The 27,231-nt window shown below is 40.8% G+C and overlaps 1 protein-coding gene across 1 annotated transcript; it reads right to left on the minus strand.

The window, feature by feature from the left end:
• Positions 1-27,006, minus strand: LOC130569258 (double C2-like domain-containing protein alpha). The gene is made up of 11 exons (XM_057358784.1): positions 26,926-27,006; positions 23,191-23,507; positions 22,615-22,694; positions 22,307-22,381; positions 20,354-20,463; positions 14,017-14,143; positions 12,110-12,169; positions 8,104-8,309; positions 6,462-6,543; positions 5,035-5,131; positions 1-929 (listed from the first exon to the last, which is right to left on the minus strand). Exons 2-11 carry the CDS (start codon positions 23,501-23,503, stop codon positions 799-801), a joined length of 1,281 nt encoding a protein of 426 aa, XP_057214767.1. The 5' UTR covers positions 23,504-23,507; positions 26,926-27,006; the 3' UTR covers positions 1-798.
• Between the last annotated feature and the right edge of the window lie 225 nt (positions 27,007-27,231).

Raw genomic sequence — 27,231 nt, forward strand, 5'->3', positions numbered from 1 at the left:
TCGTTGCAAACCAACCCTGAACCAAACAATGAGTAGTACAATAAGTTGTTACAACCCTGGTTGTTTTTTGTGGTGTTTCTCTATGTTACAGTCAAATAATGACTCAATGACTGTTGATGGGAAAATACATCTCATTACAGCTGATCCGTTTAAAAAAATCTTTTGATTTCATTGTCTTAGAAGGTTCTATCTCACATGTTTGTCAAAAATCCCATATTCTTATTTTGCGACAACTTATTTACATAATGCAATGTATTGTTTCTTTATGTTGTGTACATTTTAGGACTTTTTTACAAAACAAAAAGATTTTATATACTAAGACAAACGGAATGCAAATGGAATTGAAGCTCGTTATCTCAAAACTGCTCAGAATGTAGTTGGACCCTTATATTTCCAAGGACGATGATATCCTAAAACTATCCTAAAAAATATAGCAATATTAGCAGCAAACAATGCAAAGCGTTTCTTTCAAACAGTAGAGCCACTTTACCTTTATAAAAAAAATGTAGGAAATAAAATATGTCGGAACCTTTGTTAAAAGCACGTAAATTCACAAATTACTGCATTGAACACAAATATATTACATTATAATAGTTTCAGATAATACAAATGAACAACTATACAAAATTACTTAAATAACAAAGTATAGTCTAAAATAAAGAAAAGATTCAGGCCCTTTACATAGGTAAATGTTGATAGAGAAGTTGTTATGTTGACTTAATTAACACAATCCAATGGTAAAATGTAAACGAATGAAGGTGACAGATAAAGTCTTACTGAGGATAAACCTTGGTTCTGTTAAATTGTTGATCCTGGCAGATCATTGGTCAGTGTGTGCCAACGCTCAACCTTCTGGCCTTTATTTTTGAGACAGTCTATCCAGTGCTGAAGAGCGTCACCATGTGAGTTACATCCTAGCGATACGCCCCCTGTCAGATCAAAACATAATAAAGCTGATTAGCAGCATGTATTGTAGTCCTCATGAATTGGTTTGATGATGATTTGTAATTTGCTATCAGCTGTGGCAAGTTGTATTAAGTCAACAACACTTTCATCAAAAAAGCATTTTATTGGAGATTACAGGGGCGGCGCTAGGGGTGGGCTAAGGGGGCTGAAGCCCCGAAAGTTTTCAGTAAAGTCACGAATGTTTTATTACCACGCCGTGTACGAATCACTTAGGGCCGTTTACATTTTGCGTCTTTTGCGCATCTACCCATGGGCAAATGAGAGAGGGTCCTTCTCCGTAAATGTAAAATGTACAGTGTAAAAACAACTCTACTTTCCCTGCAGATTCTGTGGTGTAGTGAGTAAGAGGCATGACGAGTAGAACTGACACTACATAAGACTGCAAGATCGATTCCACCTTTTGCCGAATTACATTCACATCACATATCAGATCATACAGGCATTTGTTTTCAACAAAATGAAGAAAATATTTGAAAATGGCATAGTAGAGGGTAGTAGAGAGGTCTTTATTGTCCCAATTACTGTAGTTGTCATCTATTTAATCATTTTAATACATATAATCATTTACATTCTATTATTATTGTATAATGTATAACATTATTTGCTTACTTGCCATGTCGAAACAGAATGACGTTTAATTTATATGGACTCTGAATGAGCTCGTCAATATCAATCTAATTGAGGTGACCAAACAAATGAAAGAAGGTGGGATTTGCTATGGACAGAAGCCGAGGTTAAGGTCCGCTTTAACTGTGAAAGAGCCAGCGCGATGTAAGTGGCTAAATGTTTAATGTTTGATAACTGTTTTATCATAGAAATGTTAGGGCCATTCACATGTTGCGTGTAAAACACGTGCAAAACGCTGGCTGCGTCGCTTTTTCCCTCTTTCCCTATTTTTAAAGTTAAATTTTAGGGGCTTTTTGCCTTTACTTGATAGGACAGTGGAGAACAGACAGGAAAGCTTTGGTTAGAGACAGGGGAGTGGGACCGACAAAAGATGCTTGAGACGGGAATCGAACTCAGGTCGGGCCGCAAGTGCACTGGCACTATATGGCCCTGTCCCAAATGGCACACTCCGGTCTTCTGGACCTCCTCCGAGTCCACACTTGGTGACGTAAGGAAGTGCAGACCTATAGGGCACTAGGCACGAGTCCACAAGTGTACATGGGAGTGCAATTTTGGGACAGACTTGAGGTCATCACACCAGAAAGAAGAAGCAGTGCTTTCTAATGGCTCTCGCGGTACTTTGATGTCATACTGATCAGTCCGCTCAGAGCCGTATGAAGTTGACCACACTGCTGTCCCATTGTTGTTATTTGGGAAAGGAGCTGCCGGTTTTTGTAGTTCTGTATTTCATATGGTGATTATGTCACCCGAGCATTATGCAATAGATCCTTGGGTTTGTAATGCAACTACTTATGTATATTTATTTACTTGTATACACAATCCTTAATGTTATTAAATATTTCTCTATAAACAGAAGCTGTGTTGTTCAGCTTCAATGAGCCCAGAGACAACTAGATATAAATCTACAACAAAACATGGCTTATTGCCTTGAGAAAGAAAATGCACTGCATTAAAAGTTTTTATTCTTGAATAGTTGGCTTAAAGGGGTCATATGGCGCAAATACGTGTTTTTCTGTGTCTTTGGTGTGTTATAAGTTGCCCATGCATGTATTAGACACGTAAAATTGCAAAAATTAAAGTGTCGGAACAAAAGATGCATTCTATCTAAAAGCGAATGCTCACCCAGACCTGCCTGAAACGCCTCGTGTTACCACACCCCCACAAATCTACGTCAGTTGGTGGTCTGATTTGACTAAGACCGCCCAAATGTGTACGCAAGTAAGGTGGGCGCACCTGTCAGTACAATTGCTTTGGAACCTGATGTTCCAAATATGGTAAGAGGCGTTACACTTCCGTCACACGCTTGCAGTATTCGACCAATCACTGCGCACTGGTTAACTGGCCAATCATAGCACACCTCTCTTTTCAGAGCAATGAGCTTTGTAAAAAATCTGCGCATTTCAGAGAGGCGGGGCAAAGAGGAGAAATGCACGGTACATGGATAATACAGCTTTTTTGAACCTTAAATCGTGTATACACATTGCATTACATCTAAAACAAACGATAATATTCATTTTAGCCGTGTCATATGAACCCTTTAATAGAAAATAAATAAGCAATAATGTGAATAAGAAGATATTTTAATTTTAAATCATCATTCATAAAAATAATATCTGTCATGTTTACGTATATCACATCCACGACACTCCTCCCATGTGTTCTGTGATTGGTCGTTCGCAAGGATTCCTGGGTAGGTAACTTGTGGTCTTCACTGAAGACCGCATCGAGGGCACATAAGCTCTGTGATTAACAACTGTTTATGATGTTTACACGTTTTGTCTATCAAGATAATTTTACAAATGAACACCACATTTGTTACTTTTGAAGCCGAAATACAATCGGCAGAAGTAAAAAGCTAATATCAACGTCACCACCACCAAGCCTCCGACAACGCTTTCAAACTTTATAAAAATGTGTTCCCTAGAAAGTAATTACTCCGTGAATGAATCCGCATCTACGTTTTAAGAGATTTGTGCCCATGTTGTTTGTTATTTGTGAGCTTTGTAAGCGCGATGACGTCTAACGTCCCCGCCAAAGGAAGTAGTCACTTTTAGCAACTTGTTAGCAACCGCCATTTTTAAGACACAATAAGGCTTTAAAAAATCACAAGCGGGTTATAATTGGTGTGTTTTATGTCATAGAATAAAACATGAAAATATTTAGAGGTTTTGTTTACCACAGACCTTATTTCGGGCGATTTCCCAAAAACCCATTCAAAAAACCCATATGCTGCATCCCAATTCGCCTACTTATACTATGCACTAAAAGTATGTACTGTTTTTGTAATGGAAAAGTATATACATTCTAGTGTGTAGCAAAACAATATGCACACACTGGGACATACTAACAGGGAGCTGAAGTGGCCCGTTATTGCCTAGACAACAGTGTGGCCATTAACTATCACACACATCAAAATACAGCTCTTCTTTCCATTAAGGTATTTATTCATTCATTATTTTGTATGTAATGTTTACTGTATACTTACATTTATTAATTTAGTAATGCGGTGTAGCGTCATTAAACTTCGCCTACTCGTGGTGAGTTGTGGGTAATATTAGCCATTAGAGTGTGCATCGTTCTGCACTTCGAATTTCTACTGGAATTAGTAGACCATCCGGGAATCTTTGGAATACTCTTTTCAACATACTACTATTTGGGACATACTAATTCTACTTTCAAATACTATTTAGGATAGTATGCGGAATGGGATGCAGCAATAGACTTTGGAGCGATGGAACCGGAAGTCCTAAAATGCTAACTTGCTTCTGGGTTTTGCATACAAAAATAGTGCCGAAACTTTTCCCCTCTTTCTGGCGCTTGGGAGTTTGTGATGCCTTGGGGTCTGCCGTTACTATTTGAGCGCAATTGGCGCCTATTAACATTTAAATAACAAACCTGAGTAAACAACCGATGTCCAGTAATGTGCAACGCGGTCGCGAACAGACGGAGATGACCCGTTAAAAGTTTTTGCATATGGGCCCGGATATGACTTGCTATGCCACTGTATTCGGACACATATGTGGAGGTCTTTGGGCTAAGCCCCGGATATCCACTCACCTTAGAACCACCCCTGTTGGAGAACATATAATGCTTTGGTTCTTGGAAAAGAAAATCCTAAAACAATGGGTATTCCTGCTAATAAAGTTTATTTATTTTTTAGCATTACACAAAAAAATTGTTGCTTGATGTTAAATGCTCCCTCAATTTTACGGTCAGTTTGGATAAAAGCATCTGCTAAATGAATGAATAAATGTATTGTAAGGTAGGCCTACAAAAACCAATTTAGTTGTTTATAAGGTATTGACAACCATAATAATAATAAATTAAACATGCATTTCAATACTGCATGCAATCAACAAAACCTATGTGATGCTTTATTTTGAGATATAATAGTGAATAGTATGCATCTCAGATTTAAAACGGTGACAAATTACTGCTTACCAATGAAATCATTGGACCGCCCCAAATCATAGTCCCAGACCGAAACTTCTAATGTCTTGGCGGATAACTCATTAAATGTAATCTCATAAAAAAACTCCTGAAACAAGATTTTTAAATAGACAACAGCAGAAAATACAAATTAGTTTATTTAACATAGCGATAAACACAAGTAATTTTATAATACAATATATTCTTGATTTTGTTTTAGAAAATAAAGGAATAGGTTAGCCAAAAATGGTTTATTCAGTAAAAGTCCAGCTTGTGAGCTTCCAACCATGACCATGAGTGCGTTTCCCAGATGATGACTCGCTGCTTAACCACCAACTAGATAGTCACTATCAGGGCTTGACATTAACTTGTTTGCTCTCCGGCCACAGTGGCTAGTGGTTTTCCAAAGTTACTAGCCACTCAGCATTTTCACTGGCCACAATTTTGTTGTTGGGAAAATACATTATGATTAAAGTGAAATTTAATTGATTAGAGTACAATTACTTGATTTAACTAGATTGAAAACCTTTTCAAATACAGATTGACCACCCAAATACTGTATATCAGCTGGTATACACCACAATACTTACTTGTACATCCACACGTAATCTGTGAAGCGTCTACCTTTCTTCCAAATAGCGTGTAGGTTCCGAAACGGTAGCTCAATTCGAAGGCTGCGTCCTCCGGAGTTCGCATTTGCCGACCGCATACGTCATCAAGGTTGTCTCATTGCAGTGAAAAAAATATTATAAAATACTATTTATTTCTCTTAAGAAGTAATCGTTGTTTCTTAACTTGAAATGTAACGGTTGCCTTTCTGAAATAAAACCTGAAATAATAAACCTAGATGCACCCGACAAATGCGGAGGGGGGAGCCTTCGAACTGAGACGCAACTAGTATCTTCGTCTTTTCGGGCACAGGTAGTGCTCATGGAAGTTGGAGTTTCGTAGTGTTGCATTGCACATTGTTTGTTATTTCACATGACTAAAAAAATACTAAAAAAGAAAACTACAATTAAAATATGATATTCAACCAGACAAAATGGCTAGTTTTGCTGGCCACAGCTGAAATCTACCCGCATTTGGCGGGTGTTAATGTCAAGCCCTGTTCACTACTATTTTCCAAAAGTGACTATTCGCACATTCGACTATTTGTTCAAATCATGTTTATTAAACAGTATAGTTGACAATGTCAGAGAGGTGGTAAAGTAATAATTAACATTATTTTATGAATCCATTCCCATCAAATCAATGTCAAAATGATTGTTGTAAATAACAAACATGACATCTAAATTCTCTTATTTTTGCTCTCTGTTGTTTTATTATAACATTTATTGAGCATGATGGGTGTAGGCTAGAAAGCACTGCATATGCAAACAATTAGCTTAAAAACATGATCTACATGTATGTCATAGACATAAATATACATCCTAATTTACCTCATTAAACTCAGGGTTCAGAGTCTTTTTGATGACTGCAGTCTTATGCTTGGATTTCTTCTTAAGGTCAGGTTTGAGATATCTGTTGAAAACAATGAAAGCAAACAACTGTTTTTTTAAGTTAATATAAAGCCTCTCCAGAATATACAGTACACTAAGTCTTCAGTGGGCATTTTCCTAACAGAATTGAGCATCCCTATGCCCTGTTTCCTTAGATGGGCTGAGTGTGACAGCCACGTCTGCGCAGCCGACCACGCCCCCTGCATCAGCGCTCCCACGTTCCCGCTCACCCGAGTTCTGATTGACTCTTACACCTGCACCCCATTACCCGGACACTATTTGTGTTTCACTCGCCTGTTGTATGTTGTCTGGTCTAGATGTAAATTCATGTTTGCTAGTACCGAACCCCTATGTTTCTGTGGATGTAATTTACTCGTTGGATTACCCTGTTTTTGCTCCTCGGTGGATTACCCTGTTTTTGCTCCGTGGATGTTTTTGGCTGTTTCCGGTTTGTTCTATGGATATATTAGTTTGTCACCCCTGCTGTTTGGAGTACCCTTTTTGTTCCTGAGTTCGGTTTTTGTTATTAAAATCTTTGCACCTTACTCCTGATCACATGTGCCATCGTTCATCGACTGTGGTTTGTTACACTGAGGCCTTTAGGTGAGCTTTTTGAAGGGTTTTTCAGAATTCAGCACAAAGTTGTTACATATAAATGCTCGTTTGGTCTAATAATGTCTACAGTAATTGTGTCTTATTTTATTAATTTATTATTATTTATACACTGAACAAAATTATAAACGCAACACACTTGTTTTTGCCCCCATTTTTCATGAGCTGAACTCAAAGATCTAAGACCTATGTACACAAAAGGCCTATTACTCTCAAATATTGTTCAAAAATCTGTCTAAATCTGTGTTAGTGAGCACTTCTCCTTTGCCGAGATAATCCATCCACCAAAAGTACAAATTGCTCGACCCCACATCCACTGGAATATGGAATAAGACATTTATTCTTGGAGGATATTGTAAAAGCACTGCTGTAAACATACTTTTGCTTGTTTTCTTTTGTTATTAACCCGGTTTAAATTATTTTCAGGGGTAATCATGTCATTGATGCCTTACATATAGCTTAACTTGTGTCAAACCTGCAATAATAGACATTAGAGGCACTGAGGCAAATAGAAACATAGAAACATTTTCCATTAACCTCTATCTAATATCTGTCAGTATGAATCATATTCACAAACGCAGTATACTATTAATAGACACAAGTTACACTTATGGCTAGATCAACAGCATCATTGCATCTAAAGAAAAGGTCTTTAAACAGCACATAAAAGCAAAATTTGTAAGAGTCAGTACAATTGTTTTTAAGAACAATAAACTACTAGTTAAATTAGAGAAAACACTTATTGCCTCCCAAATATCAGCCTTATTAAACCAACGATGATTCACAAAATCATCGACAGTGCAATTATAATTAATATGTTTAAAATGGCCACAGTTAATGTGATTTTGCAAAGACATGTTTTGAATATGTGGATTCTAGTTGTCACCACGATAATGTGGAAAAATGTGGTTACCAGCAGTGCAAATATTTATAGCTTTACATGTGGATCAAGCTGTAGTTCTATACTCACATTTTCACATATGGGTCAGAGAAGCCATTAACGTCCATAGCTGCTAAGTGGGCACAGCGGCGGACCCCCACACATAGCCCACCTTTGGCTTGCTCTTTAGCTTCTGTCTGTCCTACCCTTTCCGAATACTGGGATTCAGGCAGAAATTGCAGACATAGTAGCAGACGACCTCTCTCTTCCAAATTGCGCTGCTGCTCACTATCCCACTGTACACAAGCACAAAATTGTTGTTTTCACACATCTATAATTGATTATTATGTTACCATAGGTACTGTTGTTTAATCATATTTACAAGTGTCTTGAAATTATTTTTGACTGTTCATACTCTTGAAACTTCAGTCTCATTTCCACAACTTGGGGATATGCCATCATGTCAAGAAATGCAGATGGAAGAGAGAACCCAAGCGCAGGCAGGCAGTGAAGGGGTTAACAGATACTTTTATTTTACACAACACAACCAAAGACACTCACAATGGGGGAAACGAAACTGATATACATATATAAAACAAGAGACTTCCCACGAGGGGGCAAAATGAAAACAAGACAAATAAACTAAACACAAAGACACGACCAAACGTCTTAAGTCATACAAGGCACAAAACTCACAAAACACGAACACGAACACGAACAGGAACACGAACAGGAACACGAACAGGAACACGAACAGGAACACGAACAGGAACACGAACAGGAACACGAACACGAACAGGAACACGGGCAAGAGCACGACCACGATACAGAAACACACAGTACAGGCACCAAACACATACAATGCACGAGCACAAGACAAAGAAACAAGAGGGTATTTATAGGAAACACAAACGAGGGATAACGACATGGGGCAGGTGTGAGACATTAAACACTCAGGGAAAGATAACGAGGCAACAAGAGGAATGGGGCCAATGACAAGACACTGGAGAGAACGTATATTATTGTCAAACGGACAATAATATGTTTCTCTCCACACATAACCAAAGACTTTGTCATGACTCTGCTACAGGACCAAGAAAAACATGACTAAGGAAGCAGAGCCATGACACCATCAGACATGGTTATTATGGTAATGGAAAATGTACATATTGGATGAGCTTTGGCTTAAAGAGAAGTTGCCAGGTGAAACATATTAATCACTGCAATATCACTGCATCCAATTTTCACTTTGCAGATTTTCAACCACATATGCATTGTCAGTAGTATTACTGTATATGTAAACATGTTTTAAAATTTTAGTTTAAAGTTGACATTAAGAAGGTTCTTGCTTATTATTTTCTTTCAAATTAGCTGAATTTATGAACAACAGTTTGTTCCAATTTGTTTTGCCTAAAACGCTGTGTTTGTAGTCACATTTTTGCTAGTGATATGTATTGCATTAAGTATTGTTACATGTGTAAACCCAACGCATATGTTTAAAGTATTTGTATTTGTTTTTTAAATGTATGTAAATGGCTCTCCCCTGTCATTTTCTATCACATACAGTATATTAACTAAGAAAACAGATTCTTTCAGTTTCATCCCCTCTGTTTTACCTAAAACACTATTTACATAGGCCTCACCATCCAAGTTGAGAAAGAAACTACAAACATGAAGATTTTCCGCATGGGTCAACCCACCATCTGTTATAGAGGTGACAACAATCCATGCATAGCTTTCCTAACATTTTTAATGTTCCGTTGGTTTGCTCACTGGCACAGCTTGGAATTGGGTAACCTACTGGGAAGGCCGGACTTCTTTATACTTATGCTTTGAAGAGCTCTGAGCTAAGATGATGAAGGTAATTAACTGGTCAGGGGTGCGTTTCCCAAAAGCCTCATTACCCAACTAGGGTCAATCCCATAGAAGAACCTTTTGGTTCCATAAAGAACCTTTAACATCTGAAGAACCTTTCTGTTACACAAAAGGTTCTTTGTGGCGAAAAAGGGTTTTTCAGATTATAAAAAAGTAAGAAAGTGATGGTTCTTTAATGAACCTTTGGCTGAATGGTTCTTTGTGGAACCCAAAATGGTTCTTCTATGGCATCGCTGTGAAGAACCTTTTAAGATTTTAAGAGTGTATACAGATCACGTCATTGAGCAAAATAATTGTCTATTCGCTTCAGAATACCTTTGTTAAGACCACGGAGCCGCGTCGAGCAGTTCTTTAATCGGTGGATGCACTTTTTGGAGCTTCAAAAAATCAACACTTGGTCACTCCCATTCTACCGCTTGGAAGCAAAATTATACGTGGTATTATAACTCTGAATGGATTATTCTTCCAGAAGAAAACCATATTCAGTTAGGATACCTTGAGGATGAGTAAAACATGGGGAAATTTTGATTTGGTAGTGAAATATCCCTTTAGAGTTACCTCAGATAATTGAAAATACCTCCACACCATGAGCGACCGTTCAACAATGTATCATACTGGCTAAGCAGCAAGTTTCAGGAAACGCACCCTTGTTCGGGAAAGGGAGGCAGCTAGACAGTTGATTGTTATTTAAATGCCGCTTAATGAAAAACAGAAATACCCCGGTACACAAGGTGGCGCTGCACAACTGCTTCTGACACTCGCTTGCCACACAGAAGAAGAATTCATCTTTCGTCCTCTTCGTCAATGTGTTCTCGGCAAGACCGTTTTGTGCTTGAGCGCCACCAAGTCATGTTTTACTGTAACTTCAGCAGCTCCAGGCACGTGAACAAAAGCGCCAATCTCATTGGTCGGCCAGTTTTTGACGTGGCGCATCAAACCAAATAAATGAGCCCGATGCGCTTAAAAACAAAATGACGCTTTTACGCCTGCAGTTTTGTGCGTTGGTGTGCACAATCACATTGGCGGCCTCGACGCATTAAACGTTGACAATAAACACGCGCGATTATCCTCCCGTTGTGGACAGGCCATTAGAATGTTACCGCTTGTTGCTTAGCAACAGACAACGAGAAACTGAACACATGTGCCTCATATCACAAGCTTTTTACAGTCACGGAAACCTTGTTGTTTCAGCATTAAAATAAAGTCAAACAGTAACAAAAGCACGAGTAGAATGATTTAAACCACTACATCAGTAAGGTTATCAATGTTTGTATTTGTCTAGGACTGTTTTTGTCACATAGATCTGACATCAGTAGCCTACATTTCATCCATTTACAAGTGAGCAAAGAAAACAAAACATTTTTGCCAAGTAAAATAAAAGTGATTATTTTGCTTTGCTCTTTCACATTAGACTAATATTACATAGTACCGACATTAACACAAATGCTGGTACATTCATCAGATTATACCATACTTAATAAAAATGTGGGAAACATCCATGTCAATAGTGTATAGGCATCATAGAAAGAGGCATCAGAAATATTTGCCTAGATTAGGTCATCAGAGGAAACGACAAAGCAATTCATTGTAATCACAATCAATTCAATGTTAAGAAGCTCCTCTGAATATGAGGCAGCAGGGAGTCAAGTGAGAAAAGGAAAAGCAAAAAGCATCATGGAAGTCAAGTGAGAAAACCATTAGGGAAGCAGAGAACATGGAACCTGAGGCTCCACGAGGAGCAGAAAGGACACAAACATAGAGTGTGTCATTTATGTCCATAGGCACTGCTATATATTGTTAGTGATTTATGTTATTTTCAGCTGTATGAGAGTCACAATTTATCCCTGTGTCAAGGCTAAAACACAGACGAATAGATTCTGATCATGTACTCAATTGAAAGTTTTTCGAATTCTGAAAATGTGGTTGATTTTATTTCATCATTAGCGTATGATTGTTTCTATTTAAATCTGATTATCACCGCCTCTAAACTAATTATTAGTCTGCAGTCCACTAAACTACCATCTCTGTGCGTCAGTATGTCTGGTAATTAGATGGTACACAGCAGGATATAAAAAGCATTCCTATAAGATCATTTTACAGATGACTGAACGATATAGCTGAATGTTTCAAGAACAAAGCTTGAATTGCCAATATGGGATTGATGAACCTACATTTAGTCTTGGAGAACATGTCAGAAAAAAAGAACAACTGTTATCTTTACCTCTCTCAGATAGCAGGAGATTCCTCTCATAGCTGAACTCATTGCTGTGGGAGATGACAACTGATAGACAGAGAGAAATATACACACATATTACATCCACAGTGACTATTGAAGAACCAATAAAACGCTAACCTTAAATTGATAGTTTACCCAAACAATGAAAATTATTTGATCATTTAGTAAGCCTCATGTCATTCCAAACATTTATGACAGCATTTTTTGTGTGTGTTTCACAGTGTCATACAGGTTTTTAATGTCATTAGGGTTAATTAGGTTTATACTCTTGAGGATTAGGTCTTGATAATTCATCTGCAAAGGTTTCAAAACAAAAGCAGAAAGACCACCAGCCCAGTTGCCTCTTTGGTGTCAAGACATTTAAAATCCACAACACTATCATCCAATTTTATTTGTGGTTAAGGTACAGAGTCATCAATATTGATCTCCCTCTGTACATTACTGCAATCATAAGATTTAACATCAAACCTCAAAATCAATCGCTCTGAAAAGCGAGGTGTGCTATGATTGGCCAGTTAACCAGTGCGTAGTGATTGGTGGAATACTGCAAGCATGTGACGGAAATGTAACGACTCTTACCATATTTGGAACATCAGGTTCTTAATGCTTACTTCGGCTTTAATCCTCTAGTAGCATGGCCTTGTAAACTATCGGAACTGTTTAGCGTGTTAACAAAATGTTATATGCTGTTCTACTTGTATGTTGCTTTGGATAAAAGTGTCTGCCAAATTAATAAATGTAAATTTAAGACACAAGATCCTCAAATTCGATCCTCAAAAAAACAAAATTTGCTAACATGAAACAACAACCAGATTCTTATTTGTATTCTAAAGTACATTGTTCTACAGTATATACTACTGTATATTAGCCTACGAAATGATCCAGGCCCTACCCTCTCTGGAGTTATTTTTTAATGCTTTGTACTTTAAGGCTTGAAAAGAGGGTCACATCCACTCCCATAGCGACCAGAAACACAGCTTTTTAACATTTCTTTTGAAGATCAAAGAAAACCACCAGGGGTCTGAACAGCTCTCCTGTTTTTGCCAAGTGGTTGATATCCTTAGGACAACATCATGTTGACCCTGGGACAACATTTAAATCAACCAATCAGATTTCAGAAATAAATTTACAGTTTATTTTAAGTTTAATCTTACAACCAGGATTAGGTGCTTCTAGACCATTGTTTTTCACTTATCATTTCCCTCTGGTTTTAGGGGTAAGTTATGGTTAGGGTTGGGGTTTGGTGTGGGTTTAGGTTTTACTTATAAAAATGTTGTCCTTAGATCAACAAAATATGCTGTCCTGAGGAAATCAACCGCTTGGCAAAATCAGGTTGAGCGGGTCTGAACGACACAATGGTGAATAAATAATGTCGAAACTATGATTTTATTTAAAGGAATAGTTCACCTTTGAAATGAAAAGTCTGTCATTATTTACACACCCTCTTGTCATTTCAAACCTGTATGACTTTCTTTCTTCTGCAGAACACAAAAGAAGATATTTTGAAAAATGAAAACCATTGGTCCCCATTGACTTCGGCCCACGGTTTTTGTTTACCAGCATTTTTCAAAATATCTTCCTTTGTGTTTTGCAAAAGAAAGAAAACCACACAGGTTTAAAATGACAACAGATGAGTAAATGATAACAGAATTTCCATTTTAAAGGTGAACCATTCCTTTAATTATTATTTAATGATTAATGAACTTTATCTAAATAATGTAAATGTATGTAACTAACCACATTTATGGGTTTTATACGGAAGCTGTTAAAATACTGCCCTTGTCTGAAGAAGGTCACATTAGTTTGGAACAGCATAAGAGGGGGTAAATGATAACAATTTTCATATATTTTTTACTGATAGCTATTACTGCTTTGCTCTCACAGACACTCACCGGAGGTGGATGCTCTAAGCAGATGTTATAGTGTTTAGGCTGGTCAGGCTTCACTTTGCGCAATGCCACCCGTGACTCTCCAATGAACTCATTATGAGTCAGCTTGTCCTCATCACACACAGACACCCTAAGAGAGACAGACAATATCTTTACTCACATTAACATGAAAGTCCAACTTAAAAAAAAATGGACACTTCAGACACTAGCAGTCCTCTCATGCATTTGCCAAAAAATTCTTCCGATCAATCCGCGTGTTGAACTGATAAGGAGAAATTGATGCCATTGTTACGGTTTACACCTTAGAAAAAACACATAAAATACTGTATAAAACATATTCATTTGTTGATGCATCAATATGAGTGCCATGCTAGGATTTGACAATTCACCAAATGGGTGAAGATCGTTAGTAGGCTAGTTAATGTATTAAAAGTGAATAAACAGTTGTAGATACTGCAAAGATATTCTGTTAAACATTTTCTTTATCTTAAAAAAAAACTTGGTAAAGTATCCTTAAAGAATGTTCTAGGAAATAATACAATCAGATTGCACGAAAAGTTAGTACAGACATACACATTAAATACATACAGTATAGTGTAAGCTTCTGTAAAGAACTTCTTCAAGCCTTCATGTGTCCTTGTTGTTATAAGTAGTTACAATTGTTTGACCTGACTGATTCAATCTAGTTTAACCCCCAGACTAACAATTTCCAGCCTCTGGGTGTCATAAAACACAAACAATCTCTCACATGCAGAAACTTTAGCCTCATGCAAACGATTCCCAGATTTTTCAGGGGTCAGTGAAATCAAAAGCCCCAGATACAACAATGACCTCAATCTGTCACTACAGCTAAGAAAGACACGCCAAGAGTGAGGACAGACAAAGAGAGAGAAAGGAAGTGAGATGAGAAGTGGAAGTAAAAGTAACTGCGAAATTAAATGAATATTATGGGAAACCAAATAATTGCATGTGGAAAGCATGTTTAATACTCTTCAAATAAAGTCTCTCTTAAAACAAATATGGTCCTTTAAACGCTTCTTGACAATGGTAAAAGAGAGAGAACCGTTTTGTGAAAAGTGAAGAACCCATTCTTTATTCCATCCTCTTTCAGTTTATCAGTTTTAGAAGCCAATTTTTAATGAAATATTTCATCATATACATTGTGGGAATTTGCTTTACCAATTATTTGGGATAATAATGTGCTAAAATCTTATGTATTTAAATATTTTCATATATAATTCTCAACTACTCATTGTTATACTGTTGTGGCATGAAGACCTCCGTTACAGTAGTAACCGAGACGTTTCCCTTCAGTCGGTCTCTCGACGTTGTGTTGAGAGACAGACTGGGGACCTATCTTTACACGCCACGGCGCTGAGCCGTATCAAGACCTCAAGCGGAGCGACACTGACTAGACTAGCGAGTCACGAGTGAGCGCTACTGCGAGACGTAATCTTCCAGTGGGATCAGTACTTAGTAGCATACCCTGAGAGGTTCATACCGACGGCTGTCACAGATGGTGGCGTATTAGCGAGACACCGCCCGGTGCCGTAAGGAACACTGGGGAAACACTGCTCTCCTCGTTGAAGAGTGTGTTACGGAGGCTACATCCTACCACAAGGGGAGGTAACATGTTGAGACACCAACATGGTCTCACCAGTGGAGAGAACACATGGGAAAAAATGCGCCAGCCCGAGTAGGGGGACAGACCTCACCGAAGCAGCAGTCGAACTCGCTCGGGAAGCAGATGGGGTTGCGGCTACATTCCGGAGAACGTAGCCGACCGTGACCGCAACACCTTAATCGACGAGCCCTGCCACTGCATGCTGGAACCCCAACATGCAATACAGGTGTCGTGCCCGTCAGACTCGAGGATGAGTCTGTCATACCCAAGAACACAGCTGCGAGACATGCCCGAAGACAGCGCAGACTGTGAGAGGAAATTTGCTCTTTTAGAAATATCTGCGGCTCGCTGCCGAGACGCCCAGGGGAAGTCCGCTACCGAGAGGGAGAAATCCGCTGCTTCGCATCGTAAATCCAGAAGTCTGGAAGGAGAATTCTTGCTTGAAGAATCGCTTGACATGTACCGTCATGCAGGTTCCGAAGAAAAAAGGATGAGTGAATGGCCAACGCCACCTCCCTTTTATACCCGTATGCACGGGGCGGGGACTGGCGTGTGTGTGCCATTTGCCAAAGCCCATTGGCGTTTTAAATTCCTCTCGGAGATGATAGGTTCTCAAGATCAAACCCCAGTCAACACAACGTCGAGAGACTGACTGAAGGGGAAATGTGAAAGGTGCTTGTGACTGTCACAAGCTGCATAAATACACACAAATAAGGGTTGAGGATCCAAATGCAGTCTTTACTGAAAGGTCATCGAAAGATGTAATCCAAAAACAGGCAAGGGGTTAATAACACATGTAAACAGTCCACAAGAACACCAGAGAAAAACACAGACAAATGGGTAATCCAGATGGCAGGCAAAACATTAAGAACCATGAACCGGAGAACTAGGAAGAACTAGGATGTGTCCCAATCAGCTCCCTAGCTCTCTATAGGTTGTGAATCAGTATATAATGTACACAGGTTCGGGCACTGGTAAGGGCCCTAGCTTACTTCACATTGGGACACTGATGACTTACTTTTCTGTGATGTAAGCGCACTGTGATACTTCACAACTGACATTTTACAAGAAAAGGCAAAATCGAAATCTCTCTGACTTTATTTCTTAAATACTGGTTAAAGTAGATGATTAAAAGCAACATTTGGGGCATTGGCTGAGGTTATCTCCTCACTGAGTTCCCACTGTATGAGGTTGACGAAGATGTGCGAGGGCAAGATGGGCTCTGGTTCAGCGGGAGTTTTGTCTGAAGCATACACAGGGTGTATGCTCCAGAGTTCTTGGAACCGGGGCGATGGGATATGGACAACTGGAATCTCATAAAAAATATAGCCCATCTTGTCTAACGAGGGGTGAGATGTTTGGCATCATTGAGATAATTAAAGTTTTTATGGTCGCTGAGTACTTGAAATGGGTATTGAGCTCCCTCCAGCCAATGGCTCCACTCATGCAGGGCCAGCTTGATGGCCAACAGCCAACGATATTGTACTTTGATTCCGCCAGGGTTAGTTTATGAGAGAAAAAGGCACATAGACAGAGTGTGGTTTTATCCCCAGCTGCTGTGATAGCACTGCTCTTACCCCGGACGAAGAAATATCAACCTCCACAATGAAGGGCTATGAGGCATCAGGATGGCTGAGGAGGGGTGCGGTGGTGAATCTCAGCTTCAGGAGTTTGAATGCCTGTGTGGCCAAGGAAGACCAGAACAGAGACTTGGGCTTGCCTTTGAGCAGACTGGTTAGGGGGTACGACAGAGCTAAAGTCCTGGATGAAATGGCGGTAGAAATTTGCAAACACAAGGAATCGTTGAAGTTCGTTTATAGTAGTGGGAATGGGCCAGTTGTGGACGGTGTTCACCTTCCCCTTTTCCATCTTAATACCCTGTTGGTTGATGTTGTAACCCATGGACTGAACTGAGGTCCGGTGAAAGCTGCATTTTTCGGCTTTGAGGAAGAGCTTGTTGCAGGACCTCTGGAACTTCATGGCGATGTTCACCAATGCTCCGGGAGTAGACAAGGATGTCATCGATGTACACCAGGATGAACTTGTGCAGGAACTGACAGATCACCTCGAGCATGAAATCCTGGAACACGGAGGGGCCCAGTCCATATGGCACAACTAGGTATTCATAATGACCTGTGGGCATGATAAAAGCAGTCTTCCACTCGTTCCCCTTACGTATCTGGATGAGAGTGTATGCGCTGCGGAAGTCAAGTTTGGTGAAAACTGCGGCGCCTAGGAGCTGTTCCAGAGAGGCTGGGACAAGGGGAAGTGGGTAGCAGAATTTCACTGTTATCTTGTTGAGGGCAAGGTAATTGATGCAGTTCTTCAAGCCTCCGTCCTTCTTGCCCACAAAAAAAATCTGGAAGCAGCAGGGGACTTAGAAGAGTGGATGAAACCTTGCTTGAGAGCCTCTGTGATGTATTCATCCATGGCCTTCTGATCTGGAACAGAGAGGGGATAGATTCTCCCATGGGGCATTGGCTCACCCAGGAGCAGGTCAGTCGCACAGTCCCATGGTCTATGCAGAGGCAGCTGGGTCGCCCTGGCTGGACAGAAAAACATCTTCAAGAAAACATCTTTAAATGCATAATAGCAGGAAGGGATCTCTGTAGATTGCTTCTCAGGAGGGCTTTCAATGGAGGTTGAACACAAATCCAACTGGGAGAATGACACACAGGAGTTAAAGGTAGACTTGGGAAACAGGAACGAAAGTAGTAATTACCTGGATCATGTACTGGATCGGGATGTTTTACTTCGGGAGGTTGCTGGCGGCAGAGGTCTCCGAATAGGAAATTGCCTTCTGACCCAGAGTCAAGGAGCGCTGTGAGGGTGAGAGACACATCAGCGACAGATATTTGAACATCTATAGTGAGTGGCGTATTGTCTACAGAGGGGTCATGGATGACACTCACCATGAGACGAGGAGGTCGGATGGGACATGTGCAGATAACATGTCCCGGGGCACCACAGTATAGGCAATAACAGTATAAAAGAGTCAGCCGCCCCTAAGCATCTCCCGTTTACAAGCATCTGAGTGGCAGTTACATGGGCTCATCGACTAGTTCTGGAGCGTGGATGCAAAATGCACCCAACTCTGGTTGGTGGAACGGGGAAAACTGAGCATTCGGGGTACATAGATGTATATGGTGTGCAACTTGAATGGACATTTGAATCAAACTCTCCAGGCAGATGTCATCGCTGGATGTTGCAAGATACAGCCACAACTGTGGGTTGAGCCCCTGACGATACGTTGTTATGAGCGATGACTCATTCCATCCGCTTGCTGCTGCCAGGGTATGGAACTTGAGAGAGTAATCTTGTATAGACACCTTTCCTTGTTTTAGGGAGGGGGAGCGTTCAAAAAATTCCCTGAAATCATCGAAGAAGCATAACAGTGACTGGACAGGAGGTCCCTCTTGAGCCCGGATGGTTTCAGCCCATTGCAGTGCTCATCCTTTTAACAGAGCTGGTACAAAAGCAATTTTAGCTCTTTCAGTAGGAAGCTTATGCGGCTGCATCTCGAGGACGAGAGAGCACTGGAGAATGAAACTGTTGCAATCCTGCGCCAAACCAGAGTAGGGTGCAGGATTCGCCATGGGACTGCCGACGATCACAAGAGAGGTAGAGTTGTTGTCAGAAGTAGGGGTGCTCTGCATGACGGTGGGTGTTAGAGCCCACTAAAGTGTCCACGATCTCTTCAAAGTTATCCGTTGTACTCATCTTAACATTGTTGGTCTGGTCTTCTGTAACAGAACAACTCTGAGAGTGACGGTAAGGATAAGGCTTGGTTTATTCAACAGATGCAGAGCAGTAAAATGGCAGGTAAGTCAATGTTCAGCAGTATATTTGCGTATAATGGATATGGTAGTTATACTGTTCTTATGATTACAGATGGTCATGATGGAGATCGTGGACGCAGGGCTAGCCGGATGACAGCACACACCTTGTGGGGATGAAGAAGGTGAGATGACAGTGGAGCTGACTTGGGGAACTGGAGACAAAGGAGCAGAGTAGGAGATGACTTGGGAAGATCAGATAACGTGGAGATAGCTAAGTAATATCAACAGGTAGACGTGTGAGTCTGTATCCATACAATGACCAGACGATGAATGCAAGTGAGGTGTGTGCTTTTGAAAGGTTTGTTGATGAGGGGGTGATGAGGTGCAGGTAATCGGGTGATCAGTACTCGGGAGAGAGGGATCTTGAGGGTTGCGTGGTGAGAGAGCCTGGCAGATCCGTTACAACAAGAAATCTTCAATGCAAAGTATGTCCAATTTCAAATTATTTTCCAAACAAACTCAAGTGCTTAAAGTGTTCTATCAACACTAAAACAGCTCCTGCCATCGTGACAGGTAGAAGAGACCTACTGTACTATTTTGAACAATTTAAATGCATTAGTGTGCAATTTGTAACTAGTTTGGCTTAACCTCCTGAAAAACGTGGAATTTGAACTGATGCCCAATTGATATTATGGGAGTTGGGAGCTCCAACAAGGAAGCTAAGGTCTACATACAGTGCATATTTTTGCCAGTGCATATAAGTGTGACAATTTTATATTTTAAGCATCCACAGTACCATACATTTGTTATGTATACTTTAAGAATTAATCCACATTCTTTTTTTAGAGTAATAAACGTGCTGAAATGATTTTCTCTGGACAGCATCTGTGGCATAAGGTTTAGTTGTATTCATTGTTGGTGAGATGACTGGTCATACCTGAGGGTTTTTCTGTACATATCCTCCACTGTGATGCCACAATATGTAAGGGTTTCATTCCACACTGGGTTTAGGGTGTTTTTCACAATCTTCGTCTTTAGCTTATTGGCCTTGGACAGGTTATTAGAACAATAAAAACATAAAATTCCATTACACAATGTTTAAGTGCAGAATTCACAAAGCATAGCTGTACCAGTCAACGAAATTAAGTAAAAAATAATTCACTTTTGCATTCGTACAGTAATAAAAATACAATATTAACACAAAACAATTGTGGTAATTGTATTAATAAAATGACAAAATATTTGCAAAGTTGCTATTAGTTTGACATTACCAGCATTGTATTTACGTTAACCCAAATTTGTACCACTAAATCTGCAGAAGGGAATTTATGAAGATAAAAGAAATATTTTTGTTGAATGTTGTGCTGTTGTCATGATTCTGCCTCATCATGTCATGTCTTTCTTGATCTAGTGGCAGGATCATGACAGAGCCTCATGTTTTGTGTGGAGAGGGACATGTTATTGTTGGTTCTGACACAACATGCAATCTCTCTGGTCTCGTCTATGTCCCGGCCCCCTCGTTTCCTCATTATTGACTGTTAATGATTTCATGCCCCGCACCTATTATGCCCTTGTGTCTTCTGTCCGCTAGTTCGTTTTGTTCCATGTTTTATTTAAATAAATCATTGTTTTGTGTCAAGCTGCCTGCGCTTGGGTTCTCTCCTTGTCCCTCCCTGACAGAACGAACTCGCCATTACTGAACCCAGCAGGCAGCCATGGACTGCGGGCAGGCTCCTTCCCCCCCAGGAGCATTGAAGACCGTCGGGGTCCCTCTCCAGGGTCGAAGGCCGTCAGGGTCCCTCTTCAGGGTCGAGGCCGCCAGGTTCCCCTCTAAAGGTCGACGCTGCCAGGCTCCCCTCAAAAGGTCAATGCCTCCGGGTTCCCATCCAGGGTCGTGGCCGCCGGGTTCTCCTCCAGGGTCGAGGTCGCCGGGTTCCCCTCCAGGATTGAGGCCACCGGGTTCTCCTCCAGGGTCGATTCCACTGGGTTCCCCTCCAGGATTGAGGCCTCCGGGTTCCCCTCCAGGGTCGAGGCTGCCGGCATCCAGTCCGGTGCAGCCGGCACCTTTGTTTGTTCCCCTAGTTGTGTTTTTTTACTATGTCACCCCTATCCTAATGTTATGTATGCCTTTTTGCCTTTGCTTTTATTTACTATGTTTTGCAGTTCTTGTCACCCTTCACAGTCTGTCTCGTCTTGTTCGTCACCTTGAGGAGAGCCAGGATGTTGCTCCTTAAGGGGGGGCTTCTGTCATGATTCTGCCTCATCATGTCATGTCTTTCTTGATCTAGTGGCAGGATCATGACAGAGCCTCATGTTTTATGTGGAGAGAGACATGTTATTGTTGGTTCTGACATAACATGCGCTCTCTCTGGTCTCGTCTATGTCCCCGCCCCCTCGTTTCCTCATTATTGACTGTCAATGATTTCATGCCCCGCACCTGTTCCCTTCTTGATTTGGTTCCCTTTTTTATGCCCTTGTGTCTTCTGTCCTGTGCTAGTTCTTTTGTTCCGTGTCTGTTGAAGACTCCATGTCCAGTTCCTCCCCTGTGTCCTGTAAGGTATTGTCTAGTTTAGTCAGTGTAGTTTGTCAAGTGTTGTATTAGTCTAGTTTAGTTAATCTACGTTCCTGTTTTGTCTCTGTTATTATATACCCCTGTTTTGTTGTTTTACCCCCTCGTGGGTCTTTGTTTTGTGTTTTATTTAAATAAATCATTGTTTTGTGTCAAGCTGCCTGCGCTTGGGTTCTCTCCTTGTCCCTCCCTGACAGCTGTAGTTGGTATTTTTGAGCAAACTGAATTTTTATTAACAAGGTTGTGTAATAGGTTTAATTAAATTGCACGACCTGAAAATTCAACATGCTGTGAGAAAAGAGGAACAGAGATAGACCAGACCTTGCAGGCACCAGGAAGCAGATGCAGTTTCACATATGGGTCAGCCAAACCATTAAAGTCCATGGGCTTCAAACCCTGTATACATGTAGGAAAGTAATTAAGGATTTGTATAGAATGTAGGGAATTAAAGAAAAGTATAAATATAATAATTTTAATTGATTAAACAGCCAGTTAAATTGCTACATTGCCTACATTTGTTCAGCAACTTATCATAACATTACTATATTTTACTAGCTGTGAGAGCCATATATCCAGGATGATAAAGGGAGTTAGTAAACATCAAACAGGAATTCAGATTATACAGTTACCTTTGCTCTAATGACAGTGCAGTGAAGAGCACTTGTCGCGGTTTCATAGAGCAGTTGGAACTCCAGGGTTCCCAAGGATGCTGCCACATATGAAACATCAAAATATGTTTATTAAAGACCCCATTCAATCAAAGATATGTTGCTTTAAGTCCATGATGTCTGTAAGAGGTTCATGATTTAGAATGTATGTAAAACTGCCTTTTCTAAGACGTTCATCAGATGTTTTTTTACATTCCAGATGTTTCTTTAGCAGATATATCACAGAAGTAACTGTGCTATCTGGGAACGTAATCTTGAGGCCTATCTAACAAAGCTGGTTTAAAATGTTAGACACATTTGCTCCAGTGTTATTCATGAAATCACAATGAAACTGGTCAAAATAGAGCTTTCTAAAACAACAGGACAGGATAAGATATGTTTGTTTTTGTCAAATATGCAGCTCTGAATTTTTGTCTGAAGTTGCTTTGGGACATAGGCCTACAGATGAATTTAAGAGTCATTTAAGATGCATTAAAGCACATACACTTCTTTGTTTGTTGTTATAAATATGGTCACTCGGCTGATCTTTGGACTCACTGTTGTCATCACTGTCACAACTGTCAATTTCTATGGACGTGTCCATGCTACACATTGCTGAAAGTGTGCCTCCACCTCCAGTGGCTCCTGCTGAGTGAGGAGACAACAGAACTCCATCTGCTTTGGCTCCAACTGCATCTGAGGAACAGCTAGTCAGGTTTGGCGATAACGAATCAGAGAAGGAGGATGTCGGGGAGTGTCTGGGAAAGTATGCTGATATTTGACGGATGGGTTGAATTGGGCCAGGACAGACGTTTATCGCCATGTGTTCCTGAATTGAGATCGCCATCCGCTTTCCTTTTCGTACTGTCATCTAGCTGAAGAGTACAAACAAAAAAGAAATATGTTCTTTGTGTATTGGCCGATCCCAATCCTGCTGTAGAGTGGTTGGTTAGGTTAAAAACCAATTGCTTATATAAATCAAATAAGACTGATGTATATTAAATAAAACAGTTTAAAATATATTTATTTATATAACATATTTAAAAAATATATTGTCACCAAATGTCACCAAATCCAACTTATATTTTTAATAAACTGAAAATGTCACCAAGGGGTAGATGGACGAGACAAGACAGACAGGACAAGGCAAAACAAAGAAAATAATATCAAGGGCAAACAAGACAGGATAACCACAGGACTAGGGTGGGATAACAAAAACAATAAACAAGGGAGGGGAGGGGGGAACAACAAGGTTCATGGGGGGAACAGTTTTAATCCCCGGCTGCGCTCGAGAGCGCGGAGTCCTGGGGGATTCTGTGGGGGAAGTCCGGGGGGGACCGCCGACGCCCAAGGCTGGGACCCGGCTGGAAGACCGGCCGGACAGGGCTTGACGCCGGCTGGAAGGCCGGCTGGACAGGGCTTGATGCCGGCTGGACAGGGCTTGACTATGGCTGGAAGGCCGGCTGGACAGGGCTTGATGCCGGCTGGAAGGCCGGCTGGACAGGGCTTGACGCCGGCTGGAAGGCCGGCTGGACAGGGCTTGACGCCGGCTGGAAGGCCGGCTGGACAGGGCTTGACGCCGGCTGGAAGGCCGGCTGGACAGAGCTTGACGCCGGCTGGAGGGCTGGCTGCTGTACCGGCTGGGACACCGGCTGCACCGGACTGGACGCCAACTGCACCGGACGGGACGCGGACTGGACACAGGACTGGACACAGGACTGGACACAGGACTGGACACAGGACTGGACACAGGACTGGACACAGGACTGGACACAGGACTGGACACGGGACTGGACATGGGACTGGACACGGGACTGGGCGCCGGCTGAACCGGCTGGGACGTCGGCTGCTGCACCGGCTGGATTGGAGTCCACGCTGCCCGCCACTGCCTCTCTTCTTCCGCCGAGCCATCCGCCTGGTGGTCGGCTGAAGGAAGGATGTATAAGGCACGGAGGTGGTCCCCCAAGACTCTCATCTCCCCCGCTTGCCACCCAGGCTGACTGGTGGAGACGAGACTGCAGGGGCTGAGGCGGAAGGTGTGGCAGTGCCCAGAACCCCGATCTGCAGGGCCCGACCCTCTGGAATCGCGGCCAGTGGAGACGAGTAGCTGGATTGGGCTGAGACCCTGGACCCCGAACGGTACGTGACGTACTGCCACACAGCGTTAAATCCAGTGGTCTCAGCGCCCTCATCTCCACTCGCGAAAGGGGGCTCCTGAGACCAGCGTTAAAGAGCACCGCCAGTTCCGCCTCCCCGAAGACACCCTCCTCTGCGGCGCCTAGGAATCTGTCCAAGTAGTCCTCAAGGTCCATGTTCTCCTGGCGAACGCCGCAGAGGAGGCGGGCTTGGCGGGACCGCCCAGCGTCCATGGTAGCCTGCTGGGTTCGTTGTTGGCTCGTGGATTCTGTCACAGATGTGGCAGGAAAGAACCCAAATGCAGGACAGCAATGAAGGGGTTAACAAAACAAGACTTTAATAATGAAAACAAAAACCCTCGATGGGGGAAAAACACAATAACCAAAAAGCTTTTAAAAAAAACAAAGAAAAACTTCCCACTATGGGGCAAAACAGAAACTAAGGCTAAAGAATAAACCAAACTTACAGACAGGGCAAGAACTTGGGGAACAGGTAGACAAAACGCATGAAACAAGGTTCAAGGTTCACTAACACAGTACATACTCCGAACAATCCACGAGCACAGGACAAAGAAAGAAGAGGGTATATATAGGAAAGACAAATGAAGGATAACGACACAGGGCAGGTGAGGGTAATCAGACACGGCCGGGAAACAATACAGGAAACGAGAGGGGCGGGGCCAATGACGAGACACTGGAGAGAAAGCATATTATTGTCAAAAGGACAATAATATGTTTCTCTCCACACATAACCAAAGGCTTTGCCATGACTCTGCCACAGGAACCAAGAAAAACATGACTAAGTGAGGCAGAGCCATGACAGCTAAGCACTTCAGGCCAGCTGTGGATGACTCATTGCATTAAAGTGGAAAGAGCACTGCAACCGTAACATGTAAGATGCATCATAATCGCAACATTGGCCAATCCTCTACTTCAGACATATATTGTGTGATATACAGTACACGTGCATCAATGTAATTTTTTAAAAATAAGCTTATTTTAAATTTACTGTACATTGTTTTCTCATTTCACACCCAAAATTCTCATTACTTTAATATATAGAACACATACACTCTTGAAAAGGTGCTTCAAAAGGTTCTTCACAGTGATGCCAAAGAAGAACCATTTTTGGTTCTAGAAGAATCATCAACCCAAAGGTTCTTATAAGAATCATTTCTTACTTATTTTTATAATCTAAATAACCGGCTTCTTCCACTACAAAGGACCTTTTGTGAAACGAAAAGGGTCTTTGAATGTTACAGGTTCTTTCTCAAACCATTCAGCCAAAAATGGTTCTAATGGGATCGTGAAGCACCTTCTTACTTTTGTACTTTCCATGAATATTAGTATAAAACAGGAAACATTTTTTTTCAATGCAAATTTAAAGGAAGTATAAATAATGTTTAATTGTAAATAATACAGATAATATTTATTACTTACTAAGTACTGATATATATTTTCTATATAGAAAAAAGGATGAAAGAAAAAAAGATCCAGACAGACTTTAAGACCCTAAAAGAACTCACAGTTTTATATATTACTTTTTTCCAGAAAAAGCAGGCAAAAACATGTTGATCACAAAACAGCAACATATGACAAATAGCTCTCCCCCTACATAAACCCCTGCTTTCCTTTCTAATTACACTCATCGCTCATATAGACACTCCGCCATTCTCTTATAACCTCTCTATCATTCCAGTCATCCTATGATGTTGTTATTTATATATGATTTTTCTTCCATGACAGTGACCATACATTCAAAATTTAGGGATTTTATGAAGATTTAATTTATACTCAGGAAATATAAATTGGAAAAACAACAGTAACATGATAATGTGTGTATTTGTGTTGGATGATTCCCCTTCTTTCGAAGTCAGCGTGATAGTCATTAAAAACAGGTTGACAAAGAAGAGAATAAAAAAGAATAAAAAACTGGCTATATACCATGAACATGAACACATTAGAATGAAAATATGTACATATGTGAAAATAAAGAACTAAAACTAAAAACAAAAACATAATAAGTCACGTGTAAAAATACAAGCCTTAACAATAAATAATATTAAATAAAATGTATAAAAGCATTATAGATAAAAAATTATAAAAAAGATGAAGAAAAGGCAATATGAGTGATCCTGTATAATATAAAACATCTTACCTCAATGATATGCGATGACAAAAGAAAAACTGAATTTCACAACAGAGACGTCACACAACGCTGTGGAGAGAAGTCCACCAGAGAGAGAGAGAGAGAGAGAGAGAGAGAGAGAGATAAAGAATGAGAGAGAGAGATAAAGAATGAGAGGATGAGAAACGGTGAGAGGAATAAAGAGAGAGAGAGAGAGAGAGAGAGAGAGAGTGTGTGTGTGTGTGTGAGGAAGAGCAGATAGGGTGATGGAGACCTCTAGTCTTTATCCATTTCTAAACAGAGAGATATAGAAGTCATGTGCATGTTCAAGTGGGT

Source organism: Triplophysa rosa, linkage group LG18 (genome assembly GCF_024868665.1).
Source record: "Triplophysa rosa linkage group LG18, Trosa_1v2, whole genome shotgun sequence".
Taxonomy (NCBI): domain Eukaryota; kingdom Metazoa; phylum Chordata; class Actinopteri; order Cypriniformes; family Nemacheilidae; genus Triplophysa; species Triplophysa rosa.

Coding starts and splice junctions, on each gene's coding strand:
- LOC130569258 (XM_057358784.1), bottom strand. CDS start 23,503: ATGACAGTACGAAAAGGAAAGCGGATGGCGATCTCAATTCAGGAACAC. Junction 20,464..22,306: donor TGCTTCCTGGTGCCTGCAAG/GTCTGGTCTATC, acceptor AACCTGTCCAAG/GCCAATAAGCTAAAGACGAA. Junction 930..5,034: donor GCGGTCCAATGATTTCATTG/GTAAGCAGTAAT, acceptor TTGATCTGACAG/GGGGCGTATCGCTAGGATGT.